This window comes from Microtus oregoni, unplaced genomic scaffold, assembly GCF_018167655.1.
Source record: "Microtus oregoni isolate MIOR12 unplaced genomic scaffold, Mior012 000024F_ref0000369, whole genome shotgun sequence".
NCBI lineage: Eukaryota > Metazoa > Chordata > Mammalia > Rodentia > Cricetidae > Microtus > Microtus oregoni.
Genome location: NW_024543083.1, coordinates 10122501 through 10148350, shown reverse-complemented (window position 1 = coordinate 10148350; position 25850 = coordinate 10122501). Strand labels below are relative to the sequence as shown.

General features: G+C 40.8%; 1 protein-coding gene across 3 annotated transcripts in view; it reads left to right on the top strand.

Annotated features, from left to right (window-relative positions):
- Nucleotides 1-25850, top strand: part of Zmat4 (zinc finger matrin-type 4) — a 359933-nt gene that overhangs the window by 313419 nt on the left and 20664 nt on the right. For 2 of the 3 annotated variants that reach the window (XM_041673989.1, XM_041673991.1), the window contains one exon: nt 5042-5138. In XM_041673989.1, coding sequence (XP_041529923.1) covers nt 5042-5138 — 97 coding nt within the window. Of the gene's footprint in view, nt 1-5041; nt 5143-25850 lie in introns of all 3 variants that reach the window. The other variant, XM_041673990.1, reaches the window with a different exon arrangement.

Here is a 25850-nt window from a genome sequence, read left to right as displayed (position 1 = left end):
TGATTTGGTAGAATAGGTAGGCAGAAATCTCCAAGGATCCTCTTACCTCAACCTCCCTAGTTCTGGGGCCATTATCACCTGGTACTGCAGCCAGATATGAACATGGGTGCTGGGGAACCAAATCCAGGTCCTTATGCTGGGTGAGAAAACACTGTATTGCCGAGGGTCCCTTTTCCAGGGTTCCATATTTTCTGTTTTCTAACCCTTATCCCTCCTCACTTTGGGCTAATAGAAACACTCACCATTCTGCCTAGTAGTTTAGTAGTTGCTGTCAGAGAACATGTGGGATTATCCCTTCTTTAAATTTCCATTGTCACCTTAGAGTTAAAGCTGCATTGCTCCATATAAAGAAGATGATCCATCAGTAGTGTTTTTCCACTCCTGTTCATTCTTTGTTTGAACTCTATGCATGTTGTGAACACTCGGATACAGTATCTAGGTTGTTGGTGGCCTTCAGGTAAGTTAAAAGCAATTTTAAAAGAAGGATACCCAAAACTTCATTATTTTATTTGGATCTTGAAATTTATGTTGTGTCTGTGTGTGTGTGTGTGTGTCTGTGTGTGTCTGTGTGTCTGTGTGTCTGTGTGTGTGTATGCATGCATACATGTCACAGTGCACTTGTGGAGTCAGAGGACAATATTCAGGACTTTCTTCTCTTTTTTCCCCATGTGAGGCCTCAAATGGTGGCAGTCAAGCCTGGTGTCATCTGATTGGCACCACATTCATCTTTTCTGGTGTTCATGTTGGTTTTTTTCCCCGTAGAACCTAATTTCAACATGGTGTGGGGTTTTTATGTTGCTTTTGCTTTGCTTCACCTTAAGAGCTTCATTCAGCAGTAGTAGCTCAACTTTGCAGGCATATTGTGTGGCTAGGTTTTGTTTATGGATAGACATTTGCTTTGAAGCCCTTGTGTTTCAAATGGTATACTAATGGATGTTGGATTCTCGATTGACAAGGATATTTTGCTTTTTCTTATTCATCCTTTATTTTCATTTTCTGACTGCCTTTCACGCAGGCTCGTTTCCTCTTCTGCCCTCCACACGCGGCTCCTCTCCTTAGACCATTCCTTACGCAGCATCACTTTGCAGCTAGGTCGCCATCCTCTGTTTTTGTTTTTGTTTTTAAATCAAGCTTCCCACAGAGCCCACTGAATCCAATTAGTGATGCTCACCACATGGGCATGAGTGTGGGGCCATACACTGGACCAAGGCCAATCTGCTGGGGGCCATATCCCCAAACAAAACTGATTCTTCCTTCCCTAGCAGACATTAACTGCCAATAGCTCCTCATCTAGGGGTGGGGCCTTGAGTGCTCCATGCCCATCCATGCTGAATGCTGTTGAGGTCTTATTCAGCACACACAGCTGCTCTGAGTTCAGGTGCGCTACCCCTACCATGTCCCGATGACGCTCTTTCACAGATGTCCTACCCAGCCCCTGACACATGCGTTCTTTCTCTGCTCCCCACTCCATGATGTTCCCTAAGCCTTGGATGGAGGCAGGTGAGTCATATTTAGGATGGAGCACGCCACCAGTACTTGGACCATGTGTGGCTCTGTTTGCTGCTGTCCAGTGTGTAGTAGGAGCTGAGGGCTGCGTTCCTGCCGCCCCAGCTCCTGGTTGCCTGGCTAGCTTATGCCCCGAAATAACAACACACAAACTGTATTCTTTTAAACACTGCTTAGCCCATTAACTCTAGCCTTTACAGGCTAATTCTCATATCCCGATCAACCCATCTCTAATAATCTGTGTAGCATCAGTCTTACCGGGAAAGATTCAGCATGTCTGACCTGGCAGCTTGCTTCATGGCATCTGCCCGGGAGAGGAGAGCATGGCCTCTGGCCCTGAGAGGAGCTGCATGACTTCTGAGCTAACTTCCTCTTCCTCCCAGCATTCTGTTCTGTTTACTCCGCCTATCTAAATTCTAACCTATGAGGGCCAAGACAGTTTCTTTATTTAACCAATGACCTTCCTCCATCACCAGTGTACAAGTAGCTTCCCTCATGAGGACTAGGAGGCTCTTCTCTGTGCCCAGACCTCAGGAGCCTTACCTCATTGTTTGCCTTTCTCCCCATGATAGCTCCATATGAAAACATACAATGTCTCATCATTTCCAACACCTGGGCACTCAGCAAAACACCTGGCACCAAAATACAGGCTCAGTACCGTTTCTCTAACGTACAGTGAATTTGCCTGAAGCCATGTGGACTGCAGTTTCGCTAGACTTGAAAAGACACATTGCGGCGTCACATTCTGCTAAATTTTCCAGACCCATCTGTTTTTATAAACACTGTACTGGGAAATAGAAATACAAAGCGATGTGTCGTCTTCAAGAAGATCCTCTGGATCCCCCAAGTCAGAAACTCTGTCTTGTTCCCACACTGTCCTGCTAGACTCCGGGGCTTTTGGAGGCCATTAATGTGTTATTGTGCTGAAATGGATTCGGTGAGGAAGTTGACATTTTTGATTTAATAATTAGATTTTCTAGTTCCCTGAGGAAAAAGAGCCATATAATTCCAAAGTAGTTAGGGTTTCAGCTAAGTATTAATAAATCCCAAGTTCCCACTGAGGATGCGTGTCTTTTGTGGGGGAGGTTCTCTCTACCTTTGTTCTTATTTATGCCCACGGCTTTTCAGTTCATCGCCCCTGCAGCTCGCATTGCAGCCATGGCTCGGTTTGGCTGCAGAACCCGAGAAAACTTCCAGAAAGCAGCAGATCAGAATACTCTCTAGATTTGTTGATGTTCTTAAAAGTTCCCAGTTTTAAACATAAATATTTATGCCTATTGCCAAACTGAACTTCCATTTTTTACGAGGAACCCTTTGATTAGTGTGAACTCTAAGGAGAACTCACGCACGGCAGTTACTGTTTATTATGAAAAGATTGATGGAGACCTCCGGAGGGAGTTACTGCCTGAAGCCGAATTTCATATTTTGATTCTATGCATAAAAGAGCAGCATGGACCAGGCCTGGATAAGCATCCTGACAACTTCTATACTGGCTGTGATAACTTATAGCCTCTGGGTTTGGGGAGCAGGATAATCCTTCTGAAGTGGAAAGGCCATGCAAGCTCAGTTCGTTTTAATGGAGTGACTTGGTTTTCATTCCTAAGACCCACCTTAGCTGTTCTGACATCAAGCTGCATAGAGTGTGGGAAGTAGGATTCAATGGGGAAGTTGTGGTTTGTCTGTTTGGGTTTTTTTTTTTTTTCGCGTGGGTAGGGGGATGGCTCAAGGCAGTGATTCTCTTTGTTGGCCTGGCTGACCTGGAACTCTCTCTCCGTAGACCAGGCTGGCCTTGAACTCACAGAGTTCCACCTGTCTCTGCCTCCCCGAGTGCTGGGATTAAAGGTGTGCACCACCATATTTTTGGAGTATAGGTTAGGATGGGGTTCTGGTTTGAAACACCTTCTGACTCTGTGTATAGCTTACTGATCAGAACCTATAGAACAGTGGTTTTCAGCCTGTGGGTCACAACCCCTTTTGGCAGATCAAACAACCTTTGCACAGGGTCATGTGTCAGATATCCTGCCTATCAGGTATTTACGTTATGACTCATTATAGTAGCAAAATTACAATTGTGACATAGCAGTGACCTAATTTTATGGGGTCACCGCATGCGAAGAACTGTATTGAAGGGGCAACACTAGGAAGATCGAGGACGCCTACCCCAGAAGTTTTTCCTGGGTGGCTGCCTGAGGTCAGACCCACACTCTGAGGCTTTGCTCTTTGAGTTTTGGTTCTGCTTACAGCACAGATATTCAGAAAAGGTCCAATGATGCTCTCCCACGCCATCAGCCGAACTCCTAGCAGCTGAAGTCAGGCTCCAGCGGTGACTCTGCTTTTCCCACACTTCCCATTCACATTGCCTCTGTGGAGCTCATTCTTTCAGGGCCTGAATTTTTAGTGTCAAGAAATCCTATGCTCATCCACAGACGCAGAAAATTTCCACTAACATATCTAGGGCAGAACACATGTTCCCGTTGCTTATCACGGAGACGTCTGTGGAAGAATTCTTCTCCTTCCTGGAGTTTTGGGTTGCCCTCTAGGACTCTTTTTCTGGCTATGTTTCTCTGGTTTCTCCAAGGCTGGGGATGCAGAGTGGAAGCTTAGGAAAGCAATGAGGAATGATACCCTCTGTCCCAGAGACCATAGAAGCTGGCGTAGACCCATCTTTCCTTTTGCTCTCAGACTGAGTAGTGTGCACTGCTATCTCACAGGACTCGGCATTAGCTTCGCTTTTCCTCCCTCTCTTAGGGCTACAGCAGTCAGAGGAATATGTGTGGTCATGGATCTCCACCACATGGGAGTTTAATGTGATGTAGAAAATGCTGTTTGGTAACATGAATTTTCCTTCAGATAAATCGGTGTTCTGAAATACTCAAGATTTTCCTAAATTCCTTGAAAACAAAAGCATCTTTTCTAGTTTGTGATTCCCAGTAGTATCCAACCCAAAGCTGATGCTGTATTAATGAGGCAAGAGAATAAACAGGAGAATACATAGATGGTCTTAATTCTGATGGGAAGTCAGACCCTGAGAATTGATTAGTTCATTTTATTTCTATTGGTTACTTGCATTTTATAAGACAAACTTAATATCAAGCCTAGGTTACTAACATCTAATGTTACACTTCAGTTCTGATTGGGAAGGGAGATGGCAAAGGAATAGGATGGGTTTTTGTGTGTTTGCTTGTTTTTATTTCTCTGTAGAGATAAAATCATGTCTATATGACTTAGGAAAAAGGCAGCATGCTTCTTGACTTGAGTTAGAAAATTTCCAAAACATTTATCTTGAGTCCAAAGTCATTTGTTTTTACCCATCAGCCATCTGTAAACAGGACAGACATCTTCTAAACACCTGTACAGTCCCACTTCCGCTGAGTCTGGTGGCTGAGCTCTAGAGGGAAGAACAGGAGTGGCCTTGGTACAGGGGACCCAGTGTCTTCTCTGAAACTCAGAACATGCCTTCGTGAATGATATGATTCATTCATCATCAGGGCTGATGGCAGGGATGCAGCTAACCACGTCTGTCTGTCGCCCACAGGTCTGAGGCGCACTTACCGATGTACCATCTGCAGTGTGTCGCTCAACTCCATAGAACAGTACCACGCCCACCTGCAGGGATCGAAGCATCAGACCAAGTAGGTACTGTTCCCACTCTATCCCCGTCCCTGCTGGATCGCTGTTCCCATGCTTTTCCTGTCCTTACTCTTTCTGTCCCCATCCCTGTTCCCCTCTTTTCCTGTTCCTCCTCTTTTCCTGTTCCCACTCTTTCTGTTTCCACTCCTTGGTCCTTCCTATGGACTTCTTTTTGCAAGATTATTAAAGCCAGACTGTTATTTATCTCAAAAAAAGCAGACGGATATGGATTTTATGCTCTTATCTCCAAAGTCTCCTTGACATTTATGTTCCTTGAGCCAGTCATCAAAATGTGCCTAGCGTTGCTGGAAGAACAGCTGCTTCTCCCACTTCGGCACAAATAATGGGACTTTTTTTCAAAAGTAATTCGGCTTGCTTTATGATCTTGAGGAAACTGTTAGAACTATGCTGTGTTTCTTAGTAGCCAGTGTGATTCCTATTTGTAGGATGGACTAAATTACTATGCTGTGTGGTCAAACCGTGAATATTTCCTAGTGAGTTCCCATTCTGGGTATATGTTGTCAGCTATTATAAAAATGTATCAGATCCCCTGGTATATTTAATTCAGATTTAAGTCATATATTTGTACATATATGCATATGTGTGTGCCTGCTGTGATTTGTTCTCCCCCAGAAGAGTCTCAGATTTTTAATCTGAAATGGCGGCAGGTGTCATTTCCCTGCCTTCCTGCATGCTTCAGCTTCACCAGGGCCAGGGCCAGCAGTGCACACACAACCCCTGAGGCTGTGGAAAAAACACTCATACAATAGGAGATAAGGAACAAAGAATGTCTCCAAAGGAGGGAACCGAACTAGATGCAGTTGTTTTCATTTCTAAATAATTCATGAAGAGACTCACTGGCCAGAGCAGACTGTATTAAGGCCCCGTTGATAATTAATGTCATCTGGCAAACATTGATTGAGTGCCACAGTGTGACAGGCCTCGCAGTATTGTGGGGAAAGGCAAGCAGACATAAGCCTTTCTCTTAGGGAATCACAACCAGTTAGGAAGGTTATTTTCTAATAGTGTGTGCGTACCAGAGCCATGAGAAGGAGGGAAGACACAAGGGAGGCCATTTTTCTCAGGATGTTCGTTTAGATGATACACGCATGAGGAAGAGTTCATCTCTGGTGCTCAGCAAGGATCTGCATGCATGTTCGGAGGGTCCTTGGTAGGTTTTTTTTTTTTTGTGTTGTTGTTATTGTTGTAACACAAGGTAGAGTTATCCGAGTCAAGGGAACCATTGAGAAAATGCCTTTGTAAGATTGGCCTGCAGGTAAGTCTATGGGGACATTTTCTTAATGATTGGTGAGGGAGGACCCAGTTCAATGTAGGTGGTTTCAACCCTGGGCAGATAGTCCTCGATGGTATAAGAAAACAGGCTGAGCAAGCCATGAGGAGCAAGCCAGTAAGCAGCCTCCCTCCATGGCCTCTGCTTCAGTTCCTGTTGCCAGGTCCCTGCCTTGTGCTTGAATTACTGTTCTAATTTCCCTCAGTGATGGACCTTTGCCTGAAAATGTAAGTGAAATAAACCTTCCCCTTGCAGGTTGCTTTTGGTCATGATATTTTATCATAGCAATAGAAACCCTAACTAAGCCAGGAAGCTCTGATGGAATGAGTGTGCAGTGTTAAAACATGAGCACCAGTTTTCCAGGCTCTATTGTGAACAAGAGCACTCTAGGTAGACACTAGACATGAAAGACATAGGAGGCCAGCCTTAGGGAGGAAAGTTCAAACCTAGAGTGAGCTTGAAATAATTAGGGGAATTGTTTTCTCTTCATCATCCCACAGTCTTGAGAGTCCAGGCTTACTCTGCTGTGATCTACCCAAGAGGGGATTTATATCAAAAGAAGTCTTAAAATTTAACAACAGTGAAAATTCTCAGTTCTTTGTGGAATATACACAGCTTCTGCATTGATTGATAGTATTGACTATCTCATTCTGTTCCCCAAGTAATTGCTTTTCATCTTCTCTCCAATTAATAATATATAAGAGATACTGTATACATTTTAGTTAATTCGTGTCTGATGTGTCGGGTGACACAAAAGTATCTGTGCAAATTTATAATCTTTTAGGCGTATGCATTAATTCTTCTTAATAAATAAAAAGGGGCAATAGTGACATTAAGTGGAGTGTGATTTACATATAACAATGTAGACATTGAATGCAGCTCCAAGAATATCTATCACTCTCCCTATCAATACATACAGAACTCTGTGATATTTTAGCATTTATTATCTCATTTTTTTGATTCAAACCTACTTTACATAAAGCAACATTAAATCGTTATCCTGTAGGGGAAACTGGGACCCAGAAGTTAAGTTACTTTTCTAGCACCAGGTTACCAACCAATAGCAGAGCAAGGACTGATCCCAGCAAGGTCCGTCCTTACCTCTAATGACTCTACGTCATGGTTCCACAGACATGAGGCTTCCAGAGACATGCCAGTAAGGAGGCTCTGTGATGCATTTGTTTTTCACAGAGGTGGTACCACTTTGCACACATGATTCAGTAGGCACGTGTGACATGAGAAGCACCTTGCACATATAATTCAGTAGATATGCATGACATCAGAAGAGAGCCTTCCCCTCGCTTGTACATCTGTCTTCTGTATGATAGAGCACATCCCATTCGCTCACACATCTGTCTTCTGTGTGATAAGCAGAACTCTGTTCTCTGTGCAAACTGAAATGGGGGAAATGAACAAAATAATTTCGGTGGTGCTGTCCTAGATGTTTGTTCTGGTTCCTCTCATGCTTAACTTTGGTATCTTTGTATGTATGCATGTGTATGCATGTATGCATTTGTCCGTCCTTTGCATGCATGCTTTTTGTGAGTATGTATGTTTTAGTTTCTTTGCCTGCTTAAAAAAAAGCTTTGACTATTTTTTAAGAGTTATATTTATTGTGCACGCAAGCGCGCGCGTGTGTGTGTGTGTGTAAATGCATGCCACAAGCATACAGGTGCCCACAGAAGTCAGAGGGAGAATATCAGATGCTCTGGAGCTGGAGTTGCAGTAAATTATGAGCTGCCAGATGTAGGTTCTGGGACTGAACTCCAGTCCTGTACAGAAGCAAGTGCTCTTAACTGCCCAGTCATCTCTCCAGCCCCTCATTTCCCTTGTAGTAGCATTGTCTCCTGCTAGTCCTTTCTCCTCTCCTGCCTGCCTTGTTCTGGGTATCAGAGTCATGATGATCTAGGACATTCAGAACAGCACTTCAACCAATCCACACTCCCACATCCTCATTTTCTTAACAAATTGTAGAATTTTCTAATTTTTAAATGATGTCCAACTCATCAAATCTATTCTAGGTTAAGTTATTTGAGTGTGAGTTGGGATTGTCTGCTTCTCCCAAGGTTATCAAGATAAATCTCCACATTACTATGTTGATCTTATGTCGCTTTCCTTTATGGATGTAGGCGTTTGGTGTCAATTCTTTGCAAAGTGTGATAGAGAGGTTAATTTTCAGATTTTGCCTATATGAATACTAGTTGATTCAGTATCATTTATTTAAAAGAGAATTTCAGTAATCCTGTTCATAAATCAGGTAGTTTACAGGCATGTCTTTATGTTCCTGTCTTGAATCTACACTTTTCAGCCTAATGCTGCTCTTTCTTTATTCCATTGCACACTGTCTTCTATAGTTTTATGGTGGTCTTGATAGCTAGTAGTGAAAATTTTCGCATTTTTGTTCAAGACCGTTTTCATTATTCTTGACCCTTTGTGTTTCTACATAAATTTTAGAATCAAATTGTCAATTTCCCGGCAACAGTTTGCAACAGTACATCTTTGCGTCTGCCCCCATCCAAGGTGCACACCATTCTTTGGCTGTACCTGACTCTTTCTGGAAGGTTTCCTCGGTCTCTTTAAGGAGTTGCACACATATTTGTTTAAATTTATTCCTAAGGACCTGTGGTTTGGAGGGCATTAGGTCATTGTGAAAGGTGAAAGATTTATGCGACAATAAGAGACCAGAACATAAAGAAGATCATTTAAAATTTTAGCTGTAAACAGTCATGTCCCAAGCCTGTATCCAGTTGCTTTGTTAAATTTACTTAGCAGTCTAATTCCAGCAAATGTAGGGGGTTTTCTGTGCGAAAGCCCCATCATCCACAAACAGTGAGAGTTCCTTTCTTCTTCTCACCTCTTGTCTGCCTGCCTCATTACAGTGGAGATCCGTCCCTGCACTGCAGACTCAAGTGGAACCGTAGTCACTGCATTCTCATCTCACAAACCTTCAGAGAACGCAAGACATCAAAATGAGATATTCATTTGTCTTTCATAATCTGCTAGTAGTTTTTCTTACGATTGCACGATGACATTCATCAAATGTTTTTACTTTACCGCTATAATCCTAATAATACCTCAGTTTTCATTTATAAACTATTAAACTTCAGTCCATAATTTTGAAATGTCAATACAACATTTCACAGAAACTTCATTTTCCTGAAATGTTTTAGTTTTATATATTTCTGGAATGAACATCCTAAAATATTTTAAGGGCTGTGTGTGTGTGTGTGTGTGTAATAGGAGCTGCGGGCTGCGTCCCTGGCACCCGGCCACCCACATGGCTAGCTTATGCCCCGAAATAATTACACAGAAACTGTATCCTAAACACTGCTTGGCCCATTAGTTCCAGCCTCTTATTGGCTAGCTCTTACATATTAATCTAACCCATTTCTAATAATCTGTGTAGCCCACGAGGTGGCTTACCAGGGAAAATCTTTACCTGCGTCTGTCTGGAGTGATAGAATCATGGCGACTCCTTGACTCAGCTTCTTTCTCCCAGCATTCTGTTCTGTTTACCCCGCCTACCTAATTTTATATCCTATTAAAGGGCCAAGACAGTTTCTTTATTTAACCAATGAAATCAACACAAAACAGAAGACTCCCACATCAGCAATGCTTTTAGTTTCATTATAAGGGTTATGCTAGTATTATTAAATATGCTCAAAGATAATTTTACCTCTATTTTTGATCTTTAAATATGTGAGTGGTGGGCTGGTCTTATTTAGAAAGAATTCATTGGTAAGAAACCATCTATCTCTGAAGCTTCACACTTTTGGGAGATTTAAGTTGTTTTTCCATGAACTTATCTATCTCGCCTATTTTATAAAACAATGCACTGCTATAAAGTGGCTTAGGAGATTCTCTGACTTTTCCATCGTACTGCAACACATTTCTTGCTTTTTAAAAATGTCTTTATTATATATAATAATAAGTATATAATCTGAATGAGAAATGGCCACATGGTCTCAGGAACTTGAATACTTGGTGCCCAGTTAATGGCACTGTTTGAGGAGGTTAGGTGATGACGCCTTGCTGGAGGAAGGACATCCATTGCTGGGGATGAGCTTTGATTGATAATAAAAGCCTTGCCTACTTGCGATTCTCTCTCTGTTTTGTGCTTGCTGTTGAAGGCATGAGTTGTCAGCTTTCTGCTTCTGCTGCCACTCAAGGTCCTGGATGCTGTCACAGCCATTATGAATTCCAGCTCTCTGTAACCATAACCAAAACAAACTTTCCTCTGTATGTTCCCTGGTCATGGTGCTTGATCACAGCCACAGGGGAGCACCTAATGCAGTGGGCTCCGTTATAACCTTTTCATGGGTGTTTTTGAATTCCTGGATTTGATATTTTGTGCATGGTGAGCGCTATAAACCAATATTCTTCTACATATAGGTATCCAGTTTTTCCAGCATCATTATTGAAGATGGTGTCTTTGTGTGGATGGAGGAAGGGCACACAGTCCCCATTTCTTTTGACAGTTGATGGCTGTAGGGGGAGGACAAGTGAGTTCTTTGGAAGTGTAGGTGACAGACCTTGCTGCAGAGAAAGCCCCACACCAATGCAGAGTGAGCAGTAGTCATTCATCTTGGTTGATACTAGGAGAGGAGGAGGAGAGGAACACAGAGGACAGGGATCTAGCAGACGCTGGAATGAACAGTGAATATGGCCCAGATACATTTATACATGTAAGAAAAAATTAAAAAATAAATGAAAAATAGTATCATTGGAATATTATCTTGTCTTCCATGTATAATTTTGATCTTTGTCAAAAATATCAGGTGTGTGAGCTTATGGCTTGGTCTTCTGTTCTGTTCTGCTTGTCTGAATGTGTCAGTACCACACTGTTTTATCACTATGATAGTATAACTTGAAATTGGGTGTAGCGATGCCTCCAACCTTCTGCCTATAGCAGGATTGCTTTGACCGTCTAAGGGCCTTTTTCATTTCCCCAATAAATTTAGCATTTTTCTATATTTCTGTGAAGTATGGTATTTGATTTTTGTTTGGAGACTGCATTGAAGCTCTAGATTGATTTTTGGCAGGATGCCATATTCCCAATATTACACTTCCAACCCATGAGCATCAGAGGTCTCTCCATAGCCCAGTGTCTTCTTTGTGGCCCTTACCAGTACCTTAAACTTTTCTTTCACTTTTTTTGGTTAATTTTATTCCAATGTTTTTAGTTGTTTGTGTTTGTTGTTGATGCAGTGGTGAATGGGATGGTTTCCCTGGCTTCTTTTTCGGGATGTCTGTCAATAGGGAAAACAGCTCACTTTCGTGAGTTAACTTTGTATCCTTCAACTTTGCTAAAATTGTTTATGGGCTCCAGGAGTTTCCTGGTGGAGTATTTAGGGTCTCATATAAAGAACCACTTCATTTTCTTCTTGTTTGAATCTGTTTTATTGCCCTTTCTTGTCTTATTGCTTTAGCTAAGATTTCAAGCATTATATACTGGTCAAGGGTCCATAGAGAGACTCCTTTGTCATCTTCCTGTGGAAATGCTTTGAGATTTTATTTCATTTGCCATAATGTTACTTTGATTTGTCATTTTTAGACTCAGTTGTATAGAGAGATGTTTTCTTCATTCATAGTCTCTTCAGAGTTTTAATCATGAAGAGATGTTGGACTTTTGTCAAAGGCTTTTTCTGTGTTTTGTTGTAACTATTAAGTGATTTCTGTTCTTGGGTTTATTTATGAAATATACTAGTTATTAATTCTCTTATGTTGAGTCATTCCTGCATCTCTGCAATGAAGTCAACATGATCATGATGAACGAACCTTTCTGTGTTCTTTAAATCTATTTATATTTATTGTAATGATAACTCTTGTATAGATATTATAGTTTAAAAGAAAATTCCTCCCCCCAAAGGGAGTGGCACTATTAGAAGGTGTGACCTTGTTGGAGTAAGTATGGTATTGTTGAGGAAGTGTGTCACTGTAGAGGCAGGCTTTAAGGTTTTATAGATACTCAAGACATGTCTCTGTGTCTGAGACCACTTCATGTTGTCTGTGAGTAAAGATATAGGACCCTCAGCTACTTCTCCAGCACTGTGTCTTCTCATATGCCAGTATGTCACACTATGATGATAATGAACTAAACGTCTTAAACCGTAAGCCTGCCCAGTTAAATGTTTTCTGTTATAAGAGTTGCCATGGTCATGGTGTCTCTTCACAGCAATGGAAACTCTAACTGAGATGGAAGTTTTTCATGGGAATTTATCTACCATTTTCTAATTTTGTTGTATATGTCTGGTTTGAGTATCAGAGTAATGGTGGCTTTTAAATGAATTTGAAAGAATTCTTTGCTGTTTTACAGAATAATTTGAGAAGGATTTGAGTTAGTTCTTCTTTAAGACCTGACTCAGTTAATCCTTCTGAAACAAGACATTTTTTACGGTTATGTGATTTTAATTACTATATTAACCTCATTGCTTACTATAGATCTGTTTACATTGTTTATTTCATCTTGGTTTATCTTTGGTAAGTCATAAGGGACTAGAATATTGTAGCAAAAATAATAAAAATCCAGGGACAGATACTGGGGTTCAACCTGAAGATCAGAAAAGAAAGGCAGCCAACCACTAGAGAGACCTTTTACCTCTACCAAATCTTCAGATGGAAAAGGCAAGATCCTGTCTCCAGGAATTCTCAGACTCTACACTCCAGCGAGTTTCCATGTCTTCCCCTTTATATTACTCTCTCCACCCAGCCATATCTCGCCTGTCTTCCACCTACCTAGTGCTGGGATTAAGTGTATGACTTCCATACACTGGGTTTAAAAGTGTGAATGACCACCACCTGGATCTCTTTCAGGATTGATTTTATGTAGATCAGGGTAGCCTTGAACTCATAGATCTGTTTCTGTCTCCCAAATCTGGGATTAAAGGTGTGTACCACCACTCCCTGGCCTTTATGGATGATTAGTGTGGCTGCTTTGCCCTCTGATCTTTAGGCAAGCTTTATTTATTAAAATACAAATAATATACCACTATAGTATATCACCAATTATTTTTATATTTTCCAATTTAATGGAATATATGTTTTTGAAAGTATATCCTTACACTTTTATGAATTTCCTTTATGTCCATTTTAAATTCTCACTTTTCATTTCCAGTATTATTAATCTGTGTCTTTTCTCTTTGTTTTGGTTTATTTTGCTCAGAGTAGCAATCTTGATTATCTTTTCAATGAACCAGTTCTTCATTTCATTGAATTTTGTAATTTTTGTTTCTACTTCATTAATTTCTGCCTAATCATAAGCTTTTTCATGTGTTACTGCCTTGAGGTTTAGTTTGTTCTCATTTTTCCAAGGCATTAGGTTGCATTATTTAGTTATTTATCTGAGACTTGTTTTGATGTTTAATGTAGGCACTTGTGGCTATGAAGTTGGGGTTTCTTTCACTGTATCCCATAAGTTTGATAATTTGTATCTTTATTTTTAAAATTTGTTCCTTTCATATTTTTCAAGATTATAGTATAATTCCATAAATTTCCCCTTCCTTTCCCTTCCTTCAATCTTCCCATACAACCCTCCATATTTTCTTACAAATTATGACCTCTGTTTTTATTAACTGTTATCACATACATGCAGATGTATCTATAAACATATGTATTCTTAGGTCCACAAGCTTAACCAACTCAGTCCATATTATGTAACTTGCATGTGTGTTTTCAGTGCTATTTGATATTGGGTACCCAATCTCTGTGCTCTTTCCTGGGGAAAAAATATTTACCCTGTTCTTAGCATTATGTAGCTATGGGAATTTCTTTGTGTAGGGTGGAAGTTCTAGTGGGCTTTTTCTGTCCACACTGGCATGTCAATTACTGTCATCCTGGTTTAGCTCATGTTAGGCAGTCATGTTGGTGAGACATTGCGGGTGTAGCTTCTGACATTCGTAGAAGAAACAATCTCACAGCAAACTCCCTGATCTTCTGGCTCTTACAACATTTCCACCCCCACCTTCTGAAATGCTCCCCGAGCCTTAGAGATGGAATTTATGTTGCATGCATTGCTTAATCTCTATGACTTTGAGAATTTTATGTGGTTTCTTGCTGTTGGTTTCTACCTTTATTCCATTATGGTCAGATAGAATATAAGCAATTATTTGAATTTTCCTATATTTGTCAAGACTTGCTTTGTGTGCTTGATATATGATTTCTTTTAGAGGAATTTCCATGAGCTGTTGATCAGAATGTGTATTCTGTGGCATTTGGATCAAATATTGTGTTTATGCCTATTAAGTCATTTTGATTTATGAAATAATTTAACTCCAATGCTTCTGTTTGTTTTTTGTTAATATATTTTTATTGGTGAGAGCAAGGTATTGAAATCACACATTATTACCAGATTAGAGTTAATCTCTGATTTTACATCAAGTAACCTTAGCCTCATGAAATTGAGTATAATTCCATTTGATGTCTATATATTCAAAATTGTAATATTCTTTTGATGAGTTATTCCTGTAAGCAGTATGATATGACCCAGTTTTGAGGTATATTCTGTCAGATATTAAAGTAATGAAACTTGCTTATTTCCTAGTTTGATTTTTCTAGAGATAACCTTGGTAGGCAGGGTTACCTTCTGACACTGTGTTGTTCTCGTGGTGACCTAGACAACATATAGAAGAAAGAGTTTATTGGGACTTACAGTCTCAAAGAGTGATTCCATGACCATCATGGTGGGCACCATAGCAGCAGGCAGGGGGCGTGGCACTAAAGCAGTATCTGAGAGCTTTCTTCTGATCCACCAGGAGACAGTTAACTGGGAATCATGTGGGCTTTAAAACCTCAAATCCAACTGCTCATTACACACTTCCTCCAACAAGGTCATATATCCTAATTCTTCCCAAACAGTTCTACCAACTGGGGACCAAGTGTTCAAATATATGAACATATGGGGGTCGTTTTTATTCAAAACACCACAGTGAGAGTCCATTTTTGCTGCTTTAAGCCATTCAGCTTGTGATGGTTTTTAATAGTGACTTCAAACTAATAGAATACACGGAACCCACTAGCCTTGATCTACATATAACCCTCAGGTTGCCATTTTCTAGGCAAACACCCACTTTGTTTCTGCTCAAGGACAGTGATGTTGGTGATGATGCCATGACTGATAACTGAGTGGAACTTGGATGTTGAGTGGCATGAGAAATGCCAATATAGGCATTGCTCATGGACTGCACAGAATCCAACCAGATGGCAACATCTCTATTGCATAGGTTAGGGAACCACATCTCAGAGAAGTTAGACAACATATTCAGGGTCTTAAAAATAATTGCTTGGCAGAGACAGGGAGCAAGAGTCAAGCTGTCTGCCCATCATTTCACTAAGTGTATTTCTTAGTAAACCACTCTCTGCATCTGTGGGGGTCAGGAACATGAATGTAGTCTTTCCCGTTTTTGGGAAATATCATCAATAGCCCAAAGTAGTCAATTCTTCCTCCATTGTTAAACAGCCAGAGAAATATTAGCCATCTAATGAGACTAAAGACTCAGAAATGCAAATGCCCACACTGACATATAAAGCAATTGCCTATTAGTCGATTCTTCATTGCTTCCAGGGGATCTAATCTGTCAATTAGTACAAATGAGTAAAATGAAATTTAGAAGCCTTGAGTATATACCATACACTAATGAATAATTCCCGTTTAATGTACTTAAATTTGAGCGCAGGGAACACTCCAGGCCTCAGAACATTATATTACCTAGAAGTAAAGGACATTAAAGTTGTCATTACTTGGATACTTCAGTTGATTAAAAATGAGATGCAAGTATCAACCCAACCCAAAATGAGCAGTAGTTCCTGAATTCATCTGTACTTTGAAGAAGTCTTTACTGGTGACATCCATTGTTTGTTCTGTAGTTTTCCCTAACTGGTATGAATTCTCAAGACAAAGGTTTATGCTACTCCTTTCTGCTATATCTGTTTCTCAAGTGCTTGAATGCTTGTTTAGACTAATTTCCAAACATGGTATATATTTTCTTGAAGCACTTTAGAATTCAGAATGGCAGTGAATGGTATAAGAAGTACACAACAGTAAGTAAAAATATTTTTGAAAGTAATGCCAACCATAAAGAATGTTTTATACTTAGTAAAAACTAAAACAGCTCAGAAATTTAAGAATTGGTTCTTTTTGAAAAAATCAAGCACAACAACTATATATATATCCTACTTTGAAAAGTAAAGTTATAAATATTCCCAGTGGACTTTTCTGTATAGTTTACCACTATTATTAACCAAGGATTCCACTGTTGGAGATCAGGACTTTGGTACCCTGCTTTATTTAAGAAATTCACTGATACATGTTAAATTTTGGCAGCTATTTTCCTGTTTCATTTGCATGATTTTAATACATATATTACTATATATTTACTACATATGCTAAGGCCACATTATAACTACTGTATGCCATGCTTATATCTTCTGTAGGTTTGAAAAAAACCACATGGGGTGTATATTCATTTTTGTGTGTGGCTTCTGGAATTACCAATGACACCTGATGTTCTTCAGCTCATTCATCTCTTTCCTGCTTCCTTCTTTGTGGGACTCTGGATCACTATTTTGTCTTCCTTAAAACTGACATGAATCATGGTTACCTTCTGGTGGCTTTGAGCTGATTGTTTAATGTTTCGGGTTCACTTTTGGACCCCACCAAATCTCATGTTATTTGTGATACGGCCTCATATAAGCATTCATTGTCCGTCACCATGGGTGAAGGATAATTCATTCCAAGACTTGGTTCAGGGAAGTGGATTTCCATTACCAGCAAAAAGAACCAGGTTTGTTTTCAGAACCAAACAGTCCTTTCTTGGTAGGCCCATGGCCAGAGCCCCAGTGCCAGTTGATGTAGGATTCCCCTCTGTATGCTGTGAATATGTTTTATTATCATTGGTTAATGAAGAAGCTGCTTTGGCCTATGGCAGGGAAGAATATAGCCAGCTGAAAGAGATATATATAGAGAGAGTAGGCCAAGTCAAGAGAGACACCATGTAGCTGCTCAAGGAGAAGGACACCAGAACCTTACAGGTAGGCCATAGCCTCGTGGTGATACACAGATTAATAGAAATAGGTTAATTAAGATATAAGAGCTAGCTAAGAATATGCCTAAGCTATTGGCCAAACTGTGTTGCAATTAATATAGTTTTTGTGTGAGTATTTGGGTCTGGGGTGTCAGGAAATGGAAAAGCAGTCTCCATTTACAGACAGTTCTTCTTCTCACTCTTTATGTGGCCTTGAACAAGTTATTATTAAGCAAGTCTATTAAGAAAGAAGTTAAAGAAGTAAAAAGAATAGCTTTTATGTACACAGTTTGTTGGGTTTTATATGCCTGGATACAATGGGGCCATCAGTTCAGTCAAGAACCCAGACACATTCAGAACCGCCAGTGACTTTTTCCCACCAATACCTCATTCATAGCCTAGCCATCATTGCTTTGTTTGTTGTTCTGGAATTTAATGGAAAAGTACAGGATGTGTTCTTGTCTGCCTGGCTTATTTTTCCCAACATAATGCTTTTGACAGTCATTCACATTCTTGGATGTATTAGCTCCTTCTTTTCCTGTTTTGTTTGAACAAAGCATGCCACAGATGAGCATCTCTGTTCCTACTAGAAATATGCTGTTATAGCACAAATGCCAAACTTGCCATCAGCTCCAATACTCTGTTTGTATGGCTTGAAAATTTCATTATTTAACTCTTATTGTTGCTTTATCTAGCAGGAAAATAGCTATAAAATATTTCTTTTTAGTGTTTATTTCTGGGATGCTGGATAGTCCAGGAGCTGACCAATCCCCCAAGTGAATTCATTTCACAATTAGAAAATATAAGATGGGGTGTTCCTGTTGGTTTTGAGTACAGAGGGTAGAGTTTGTTGTCTGGTAGATTGTAAATGATAGATCTCAGTATTACTCCATTCTATTGTCATGATATTGAGACCAGTCTCTGATGCCCACTCAGGAAGATGGGTTGTGTAAGATCCACTCAGGAGGGATCTTCAGGAGACCCTGGCTGTTTACTTAACATTAAGTTAACTTGATTCTCATGCATTTTGTGAGTTCTGAAAAATATTGTATCCCATTCCTATCTATTTTCTACAAATATAGATAATTACTATATTAATCAATTTTTAGTGTTTCAAGAGATCGATATTTTAACTATCCCACAGTGACCATTACATGGGTATCAAAATATTTTCTATACTCTAAAAGTTTGTGTGATTAAAATAAATAGTAATTTTGAAAAGAAACAGAATGTGTGAACTTGGAAACGATTAGCCGCAATTGACATTTACAAAGCATTTTTAGAGCATTGAGTTTGGCCACCTTTTGAATATTCTTTTATAATTTATCATGAAATGTCACGATCTAGAAATTATATTAAATCAGTAAAAAATGCTGTTTTACCAGTCAGATTCCATTGGGGATAAAGAGAGGAACTATTAGCAGAGGTTGCCGTGGAATGACACAGGGCAAAGAGGGGGATGAGAGCGGCCCTGGCGTTGCCATCCACCAACTGTGTGTCTCTGAGTGTGTAACTGAGCACTTCCCGTGGGTTTAGCTTGCACATCTGTGGAAAGCAACAGATTAGAGGAATGTTTATCAATATTGACTCCAAGGAGGAGGCTGGAGGGAGATTAAGAGCTCAAAGTCATTAGAATCATCTATATAGTGAATTTCAGTACTATCTGTGGCTTAAGATTCATAAGGCCCTGCCTTAAAACACACTCACACATGCACATGTGCACACACACACACTCACACACACACTCACACACACACACTCACACATGCACATGTGCACACACACACTCACACATGCACATGTGCACACACACACACTCACACACACACACACTCACATGTGCACACACACACACTCACACATGCACATGTGCACACACACACACACTCACACTCACTCACTCACTCACTCATCCTGACTATGGTAAGGATTACATTTTAAGATCACAACCAACAATAATAAACATTGTCATGGAATATTTTTCCCTCAAGAAAGAATTAATTATTAAAACTGTTATCTAAACATTATTCAAAATGAGCCTTGAGAAATGGTAGATGAGTATTGAGTTGGGCTGAGGTAATCTTCTGATTTGTGGTTTCCACAGGAGACACAGTCCACTCCCAGTGAAGAACCTCAAGTGACTTTATCAGGTGGTAGGACAGCGAGCCTGACCTGCGCCCACTCTCAAAGCTGCCTACACTGAACTTCTTGTGGGCTTGGACTTATGTTATACACTAGTTTCCAGTTTGGAATTTTATTCTGCACCATTCATAAGAAAGGTTGCCTGTGATCAGTGGTGAGGCTCAGTGGCAGAGTGCTTGCCTATAATTTGTGATGACCTGAAGATGATCCTCAGAACTGCCAGAGGGAAAAAAATGTTTTCATAGCATTCTCACTGTGGTCTTTATTACCTGGTTCCTTCTCTCTTGACCTTCTACCTCTGTAAATGGAGACTTTTCTCTGTCCTGCCCACTCCCACTGGGCCAGTTTTTCTCTGCCTACTTATAAGGTAACCGTTCAAAGACTTAATATCAATTGTAATTGTTTGGCCAATGACTTAGGCATATTACTGACCAGCTCTTACAACTAAACCCTTTTCTACTAATTTGTGTGTCGCCATTTGGCTGTGGGTTACTGGTGATGCCCTGGCATGTTATTCCTTTTGTGGCTACATGGTGTCTCCCTGACTCCACCTTCTTTCTCTTCCTATCTTTGTTTGGATTTCCTGCCTGGCCATTAGCCAAAACAGCTTTATTCATCAACCAATGAGAGAAACATGTGTTCACAGCATAGAGAAGAACATCCTACATCCTACCTCACTCAACAATCAGATGAGCAGTTTTGCAGGGCAGTGAGATGGCTCAGTGGGTAAATGCCGGCAACACAAGTCTGACTTAGGTGTGATCCCTGGACACCGTCTAAAGGTTGTAGAAAAGAACCAACTCCACAGAGTTACCTCTGACTTCTACCCAGGTGCTGTGGCATGAACACACACACACACACAATAAATAAAATTTAAAGACACATTTCTTGAATTTTTTTTATCTTCATTTAGTTGGTCATTCTCAATTGGCACATTACCCTACAGACACTATGGACTGTAGCCTCGAAACTGAAGGAAACAGAGTTGACCATGTTCTTTGCTGAATAGCATTCCTCTGTTAGTCTGGGAGATCCCTGGTGAAGTTTCCTTACCGTTCAAATTCTGTGAAACTCATTCCCACCCCACCCCTATCTTCAATCTTTATTTCACCATTAAAAATATATCCTTGGTCTGCTTGGGTATTTTTATGGTAAGATTCCTGTTGTTGGTTGATTACATTTGGAAATGTGTATTGTCCAGAATTGGAAGAGGTTTGTTCTTTGTTTGCTTTGTTTTTTGTTAAATATACAAAACAAAATCAAATATCCTGAGTGGGGAAGACACTTCTAACATTAGCTGCTGCTATTTATTTAGCTTAGAAACAGGCATTGGGAAGGGTTTGTTCTCATTGGGGCTAATCTAGTCCATTGTCCATGAGGAGCAGGAAAGCCAGAGGTGGGAAACTCCGGCCTTCAGTCAATATTAACGTACTACATAAGTGTCAGTGTAGTCTTGCATACCAGTCCCAGCTTCAGTTGTCTTTAATAGGAAAGGGAAAACATGGATTATTTTTCTACAGTTTTTTGAGTTACAGCCCACTTCATGCTGAGTAGTCAAATCAAAATCAAAATATATAAGGTTAGCTTCCAGAAATGTTGGTGATTTTTCAAGCCCCAGGGCACAGTTAGTTCAGTGTTGTATCCATAGCCTCTGATGCTATTGTGTTCTCCGCGAGCTCTTGTCTTTTCCCTCCTTACATAAGAGCCCTTTCTTCAAAAGCTGCCCAGCAGGATGGCGTGTGACTTCACTCTTTTATTCTAAAACTTTCACCATTGAACTCATTTCTGTCCTAAGAGGAAGATCTTAGGAATGCCTTAAATAGATAACTTTAAAAACTCTGATTTTATTTCCTGGATAAAGTTCAAATAATAGATCTAATTTTTGACATTCCTTTCCAGAGTTAAAGGAGATAAACCTGGTGGAGAGTTCAGGGTTTTATAAGCAGCTGGCTTACTAAATCGAGATCTAATTGTCCCTGTATGTCTATGTCAGAATGAATACTTTAAGCCTCTGCACAGATGGGTCTTTTGGTTTTGGTCAGCATAGCTCCTGTTTCGGGAAGCTGAGTAAGGGAGTTTGAAATCTTCTAGCAGCTTCCATAACAGTTTTCAAAAGCAATCACACTGTTTTCTATTATTTAATCTTGGAACTGGGCGCCCTACGCTTGGATCCCATGCCAGATAGGAATTCAGGGAGTAGAGCTGAGTGTCCCCTGAAGGGAGTTGAAAGAGAGAAAGAAAGCCACCTCAGTCACTGCAGTCCCCTCAAAGGTGACAGGAAGTAAGTAAACTCATCCACCAGCCATGGGAAAACATCAACACAAATCTCTCAAGTTCGGCTCTGGCTTTTCCTCATATGCTCACATGGAGAAAGCAGATACAGCAAATGTAGTCCAGTAGAGAAGAGCTAGCTTGCCATCCTTATGGACACAAAGTACTATTTCCTCAGCGAATTAAGAAACTTGTACCTGCAGGAGAGGGATCTTGAGATTGTCAGTGAGACAGCCCCCGAACACCCATTGGTTGGGTCTGCTCTGCATATTAAATGATATATTACTATACACTGCATTCTAAATCACCTCAAAGAATCACTGATCAGTAAGTGAGCTTGCTGCTCTCGGGCTCTGCGTTCAAGCCACTGTTTAAATTTCCCAAAACTCAAGTGTTGCAATGTCAAAAGGGAACCTTCCAGTTCCTGGGGACACTCGAACCCCAGTCGAGTGTGCTAGTGGCCTTGCTGGGATAGCAATTGGTTGCTGAGCTGTCTGAGCCGTTGCTATGGGAGAATCACTGAACAGATCAAGAGTTATTACGTACCTACTGTGTATGAAAACATGACATTATCCCTACAAAGACAGGTTCTAGATAATGAAGCTCTTGGAGCCTGGGGTCAGAGATGAGAAGCTGAGTGGTGGTCGTTGGCTCTGAGTAGAAAGGGGTGTTGGCTGTGGACCAGATGCTGGCACCAAGACGGCGCTGTCGTGTTGTTCCTAGGAAACCATTGACATCTGACTTCAAAGCCTTTTCCAAAAGACACTACCTCCTTCGCTCATAAATTCCTATTTTCTGGATAGTCTTTGAAAATCTCTCATTGATTATGCATGAGGACTTAAATTGCGGCACCTGATAGGATCCTTCCCTGGTAAGAAAGCTGCCTGAGTGATTCCATTAAGGATGGGTGACATTTGTGATCAAAGAATGGTGATTAGGGACGTTTATCTGGTGAATTTCTGTTGAGAATCACTTTAATTATTCATTTTCTTTATGCTGATAACGCTTTCTCGCGTGTCATTTAAGGAGCCAGCAAATGACCGTGTAAGGTGCGGAGTACAGGTAAAAGCACAGGGGTGGGCACGAGCCATCCTGACAAGAGCTGTTTGACGGGTCTAATGTGGAGCCTCTGCTCCCAAAGTGGGTAGTTTTGTTTTTTAATCTTGGAGTACATCTATTCTTGATCTTCTCATTAAAATATCTCATCCTGTGCCCACCATGGATGTTCTATAATCAACAGTCTTCCTTTCCTTAACTGTTTAATCAGGGTGGAGGCCAGCAGTCTATTTGATTATGAAAGTCAATGACTATCAGGGATAGCGTTCCAGATTGGCATTGTAATTCTGACCTTACTATTGGTGGATTTTTTTACGCACCATAGCTCTGAGTTTGCCTTTGATGCAATTTCAGAGGATTGCTTTCTTCTTTCATAGTGATAGCCTTGTCCCTATGTATACCTGCTGGGTAATCGTCAAAATTATATCCACAGAGGGAGAAAATGTGCTTTTGCCTACTTTGCCATAGAAATTGCAGCCAGGGATAATTGCACGGGGAAGTGTACAAATGCCAAATACCAGGAGGCTGTAAGTGGTGAAGATGGGAGGGGCCTAAGACAGAAATTTACAAACCATTGCTGTATTTTTTTAGAGATGCCAGAAAGAGGAGGCAGGGGTGGCTAGGACTGGCTTGGCTTTCCCAGGTTCAGGCCAGGCAAGTTAAAAGACACAGCACCTGCTTCAGTGAGCTCTGAATCCACAGAGCAGTGAGAAGCACAGCTCAGACGTGATCTTCTCTGCGTTTCCTGTCCATCTCACCATTGTAGTTGTATGTGCTAGACGTTTTCAAGGTTGATGTGTACACAAACATTTCAAGTTTGCAGATGAACTGAACTCATGGCCCACCCATGTGGCCATTTTAGAGGGAGAACAAGAAGAAGTGTGTGATTGTTCGTGTTTTATGACAATTTTGATGCATGCTAGATTTACCTTGGAAGAGGAACGTCAATGGAGAAAATGCAAGCAGTGGAGCATTTTCTTGCTGAATGATTGACGTGTAAGGGTCTAGCTCGTTGTGGGTTGTGTTGTGCTTATCCTAGTTAAGGTTTCTATTGTTGTGAGGAGACATGATGTCAAATTTTGTGTGTGTGTGTGTGTGGTTTTCAAGACAGGGCTTTTCTGTGTAATAGTCCTAGCTGTCCTGGAAATAGCTCTATTAGACCAGGCTGGCCTCAAATTCATAGAGATCCACCTGCCTCTGCCTCCCGAGTGCTAGGATTAAAGGCATGAGCTACCACTGCCTGGCCACCATAGCAACACTTACAAAGGAAAAGCATTTAATTGGGCTGGCTTACATTTTCCTAAGTTTAGTTCATTATCACAAGAAGTTGGCAGTATACGGGCAGAAATGATGCTGGAGGATGAACAGAAAGTCCTAAGGTCTCAACTCACAGGCAAAAGCAAGTGGACTGTCATATATGAGACCTCAAAGTCTACCCCTCACAGTGACTTCTTCCAGTGAGGCCACACCTACTTCAACAAGGCCACACCTCCTGATAGTGCCACTCCCTTTGAAAGACATTTTCTTTGAAACTACAACATTCTACTCCCTGCCCCCCATAGGCTTGTAACCATATCATAATGCAGAAATGCATTTAGTCTAACTTCAGAAGTCCCCATAGTCTATAACAACCTCAAACTTATTTGAAAGTCTAAAGTTCAAAGTCTCTTCTGAGATTAATGTAATTTCTTAACTGTAATCCCCTGTAAAATCAAAATGAAAAAGTATATCACATATTTCCAACATATATTGGCCCAGGACATATATTACCATTCGAAAACGTAGGGAAGGGAGCATAGTGAGAAAACAGTGGGCCAAAGCAAGACTGAAAACCAGCTGGGCAAACTCCACACTCTGCATCTCTATGCTAATGTGAAAGCATTCTTCAGCTCTCCAACTCCTTTCAGCTTTGTTGACTGAAACACATTTCTTTCTCCCTGGCTGGTTCCACTCCCTATTAGCAGCTTTCCTTGATGGGTATCCCACAGCTCTGGGCTCTCCATCATCTTGGGGTCTCTTAGGAAATTCAGGCTTCAACTTCACAGTTTCACGCAATGATTTCTCTAAGCCTCTATTCAGGGACACCCCTGACACATGCCTGGCCTCAGTGGCTTTCCTTAGTTTCAGAGGCAAATATCATAATGCCTTTTTCTGTCCTTAAATCCAGAACCATGTGGCCAAATCTGCCAAGTTCTGATTTCAGGCTGGAACATGGCCCCCTCATTTGATTTTATCTTCACCAGCTTTCTGTATTACATGGTTTCCTTCACTGCCTAAATTGACTATTCTAGAACTTCCTCTGTAGAACAAGCAGGTCTCAAACTCAGAGATCCTCTAGCCTCCACCTCTGGAGTGTTGGGATTAAAGGTTCGCACCACCATACTGGACTCTAAGCTTTTTAAAAATTCCTTTTCATCAGTTGTTGGGTGGGAACTTACCCTGAGGTCACCACTCCCTTTATTCCACTTCTTAATCTGTTTATCACCTTGTTTAGTGTGCTCCTTTTAATTGTAAGTCTTCATCAGAGTTAGCAGTAGTAACCACACACTAGAGTCTATACTAGGCTCTTTTGAGATTTTCCCTGCTAACAGAATTAATCCAAAACTCTTCACGTTAGTCTCAGGCAGACTCTTTGAATAAGGGCAAAAAGCAGCCGCTTTCTTCACCAAAATAACACAAAGACAGTCTCTAGGCAACATTTTAATATTCTTCTCCTCTGAAACCTCTTGAGCTAGGCACCCACAACTCAGATCACACTCAGCAACACTGTGCTCCATATTCCTACTAGGATGACCCATTAAGCAGTACTTAGAGTGCTTTTCTAAGTACTTAGACTGCTTTTCTAATCCACAGTCCCAAGGTCCATATGCCTTCAAACAAAAGCATGGCCAGGTCTATAACAGCAATACCATAGTTCCTGGTGCAACTCCTGTCTT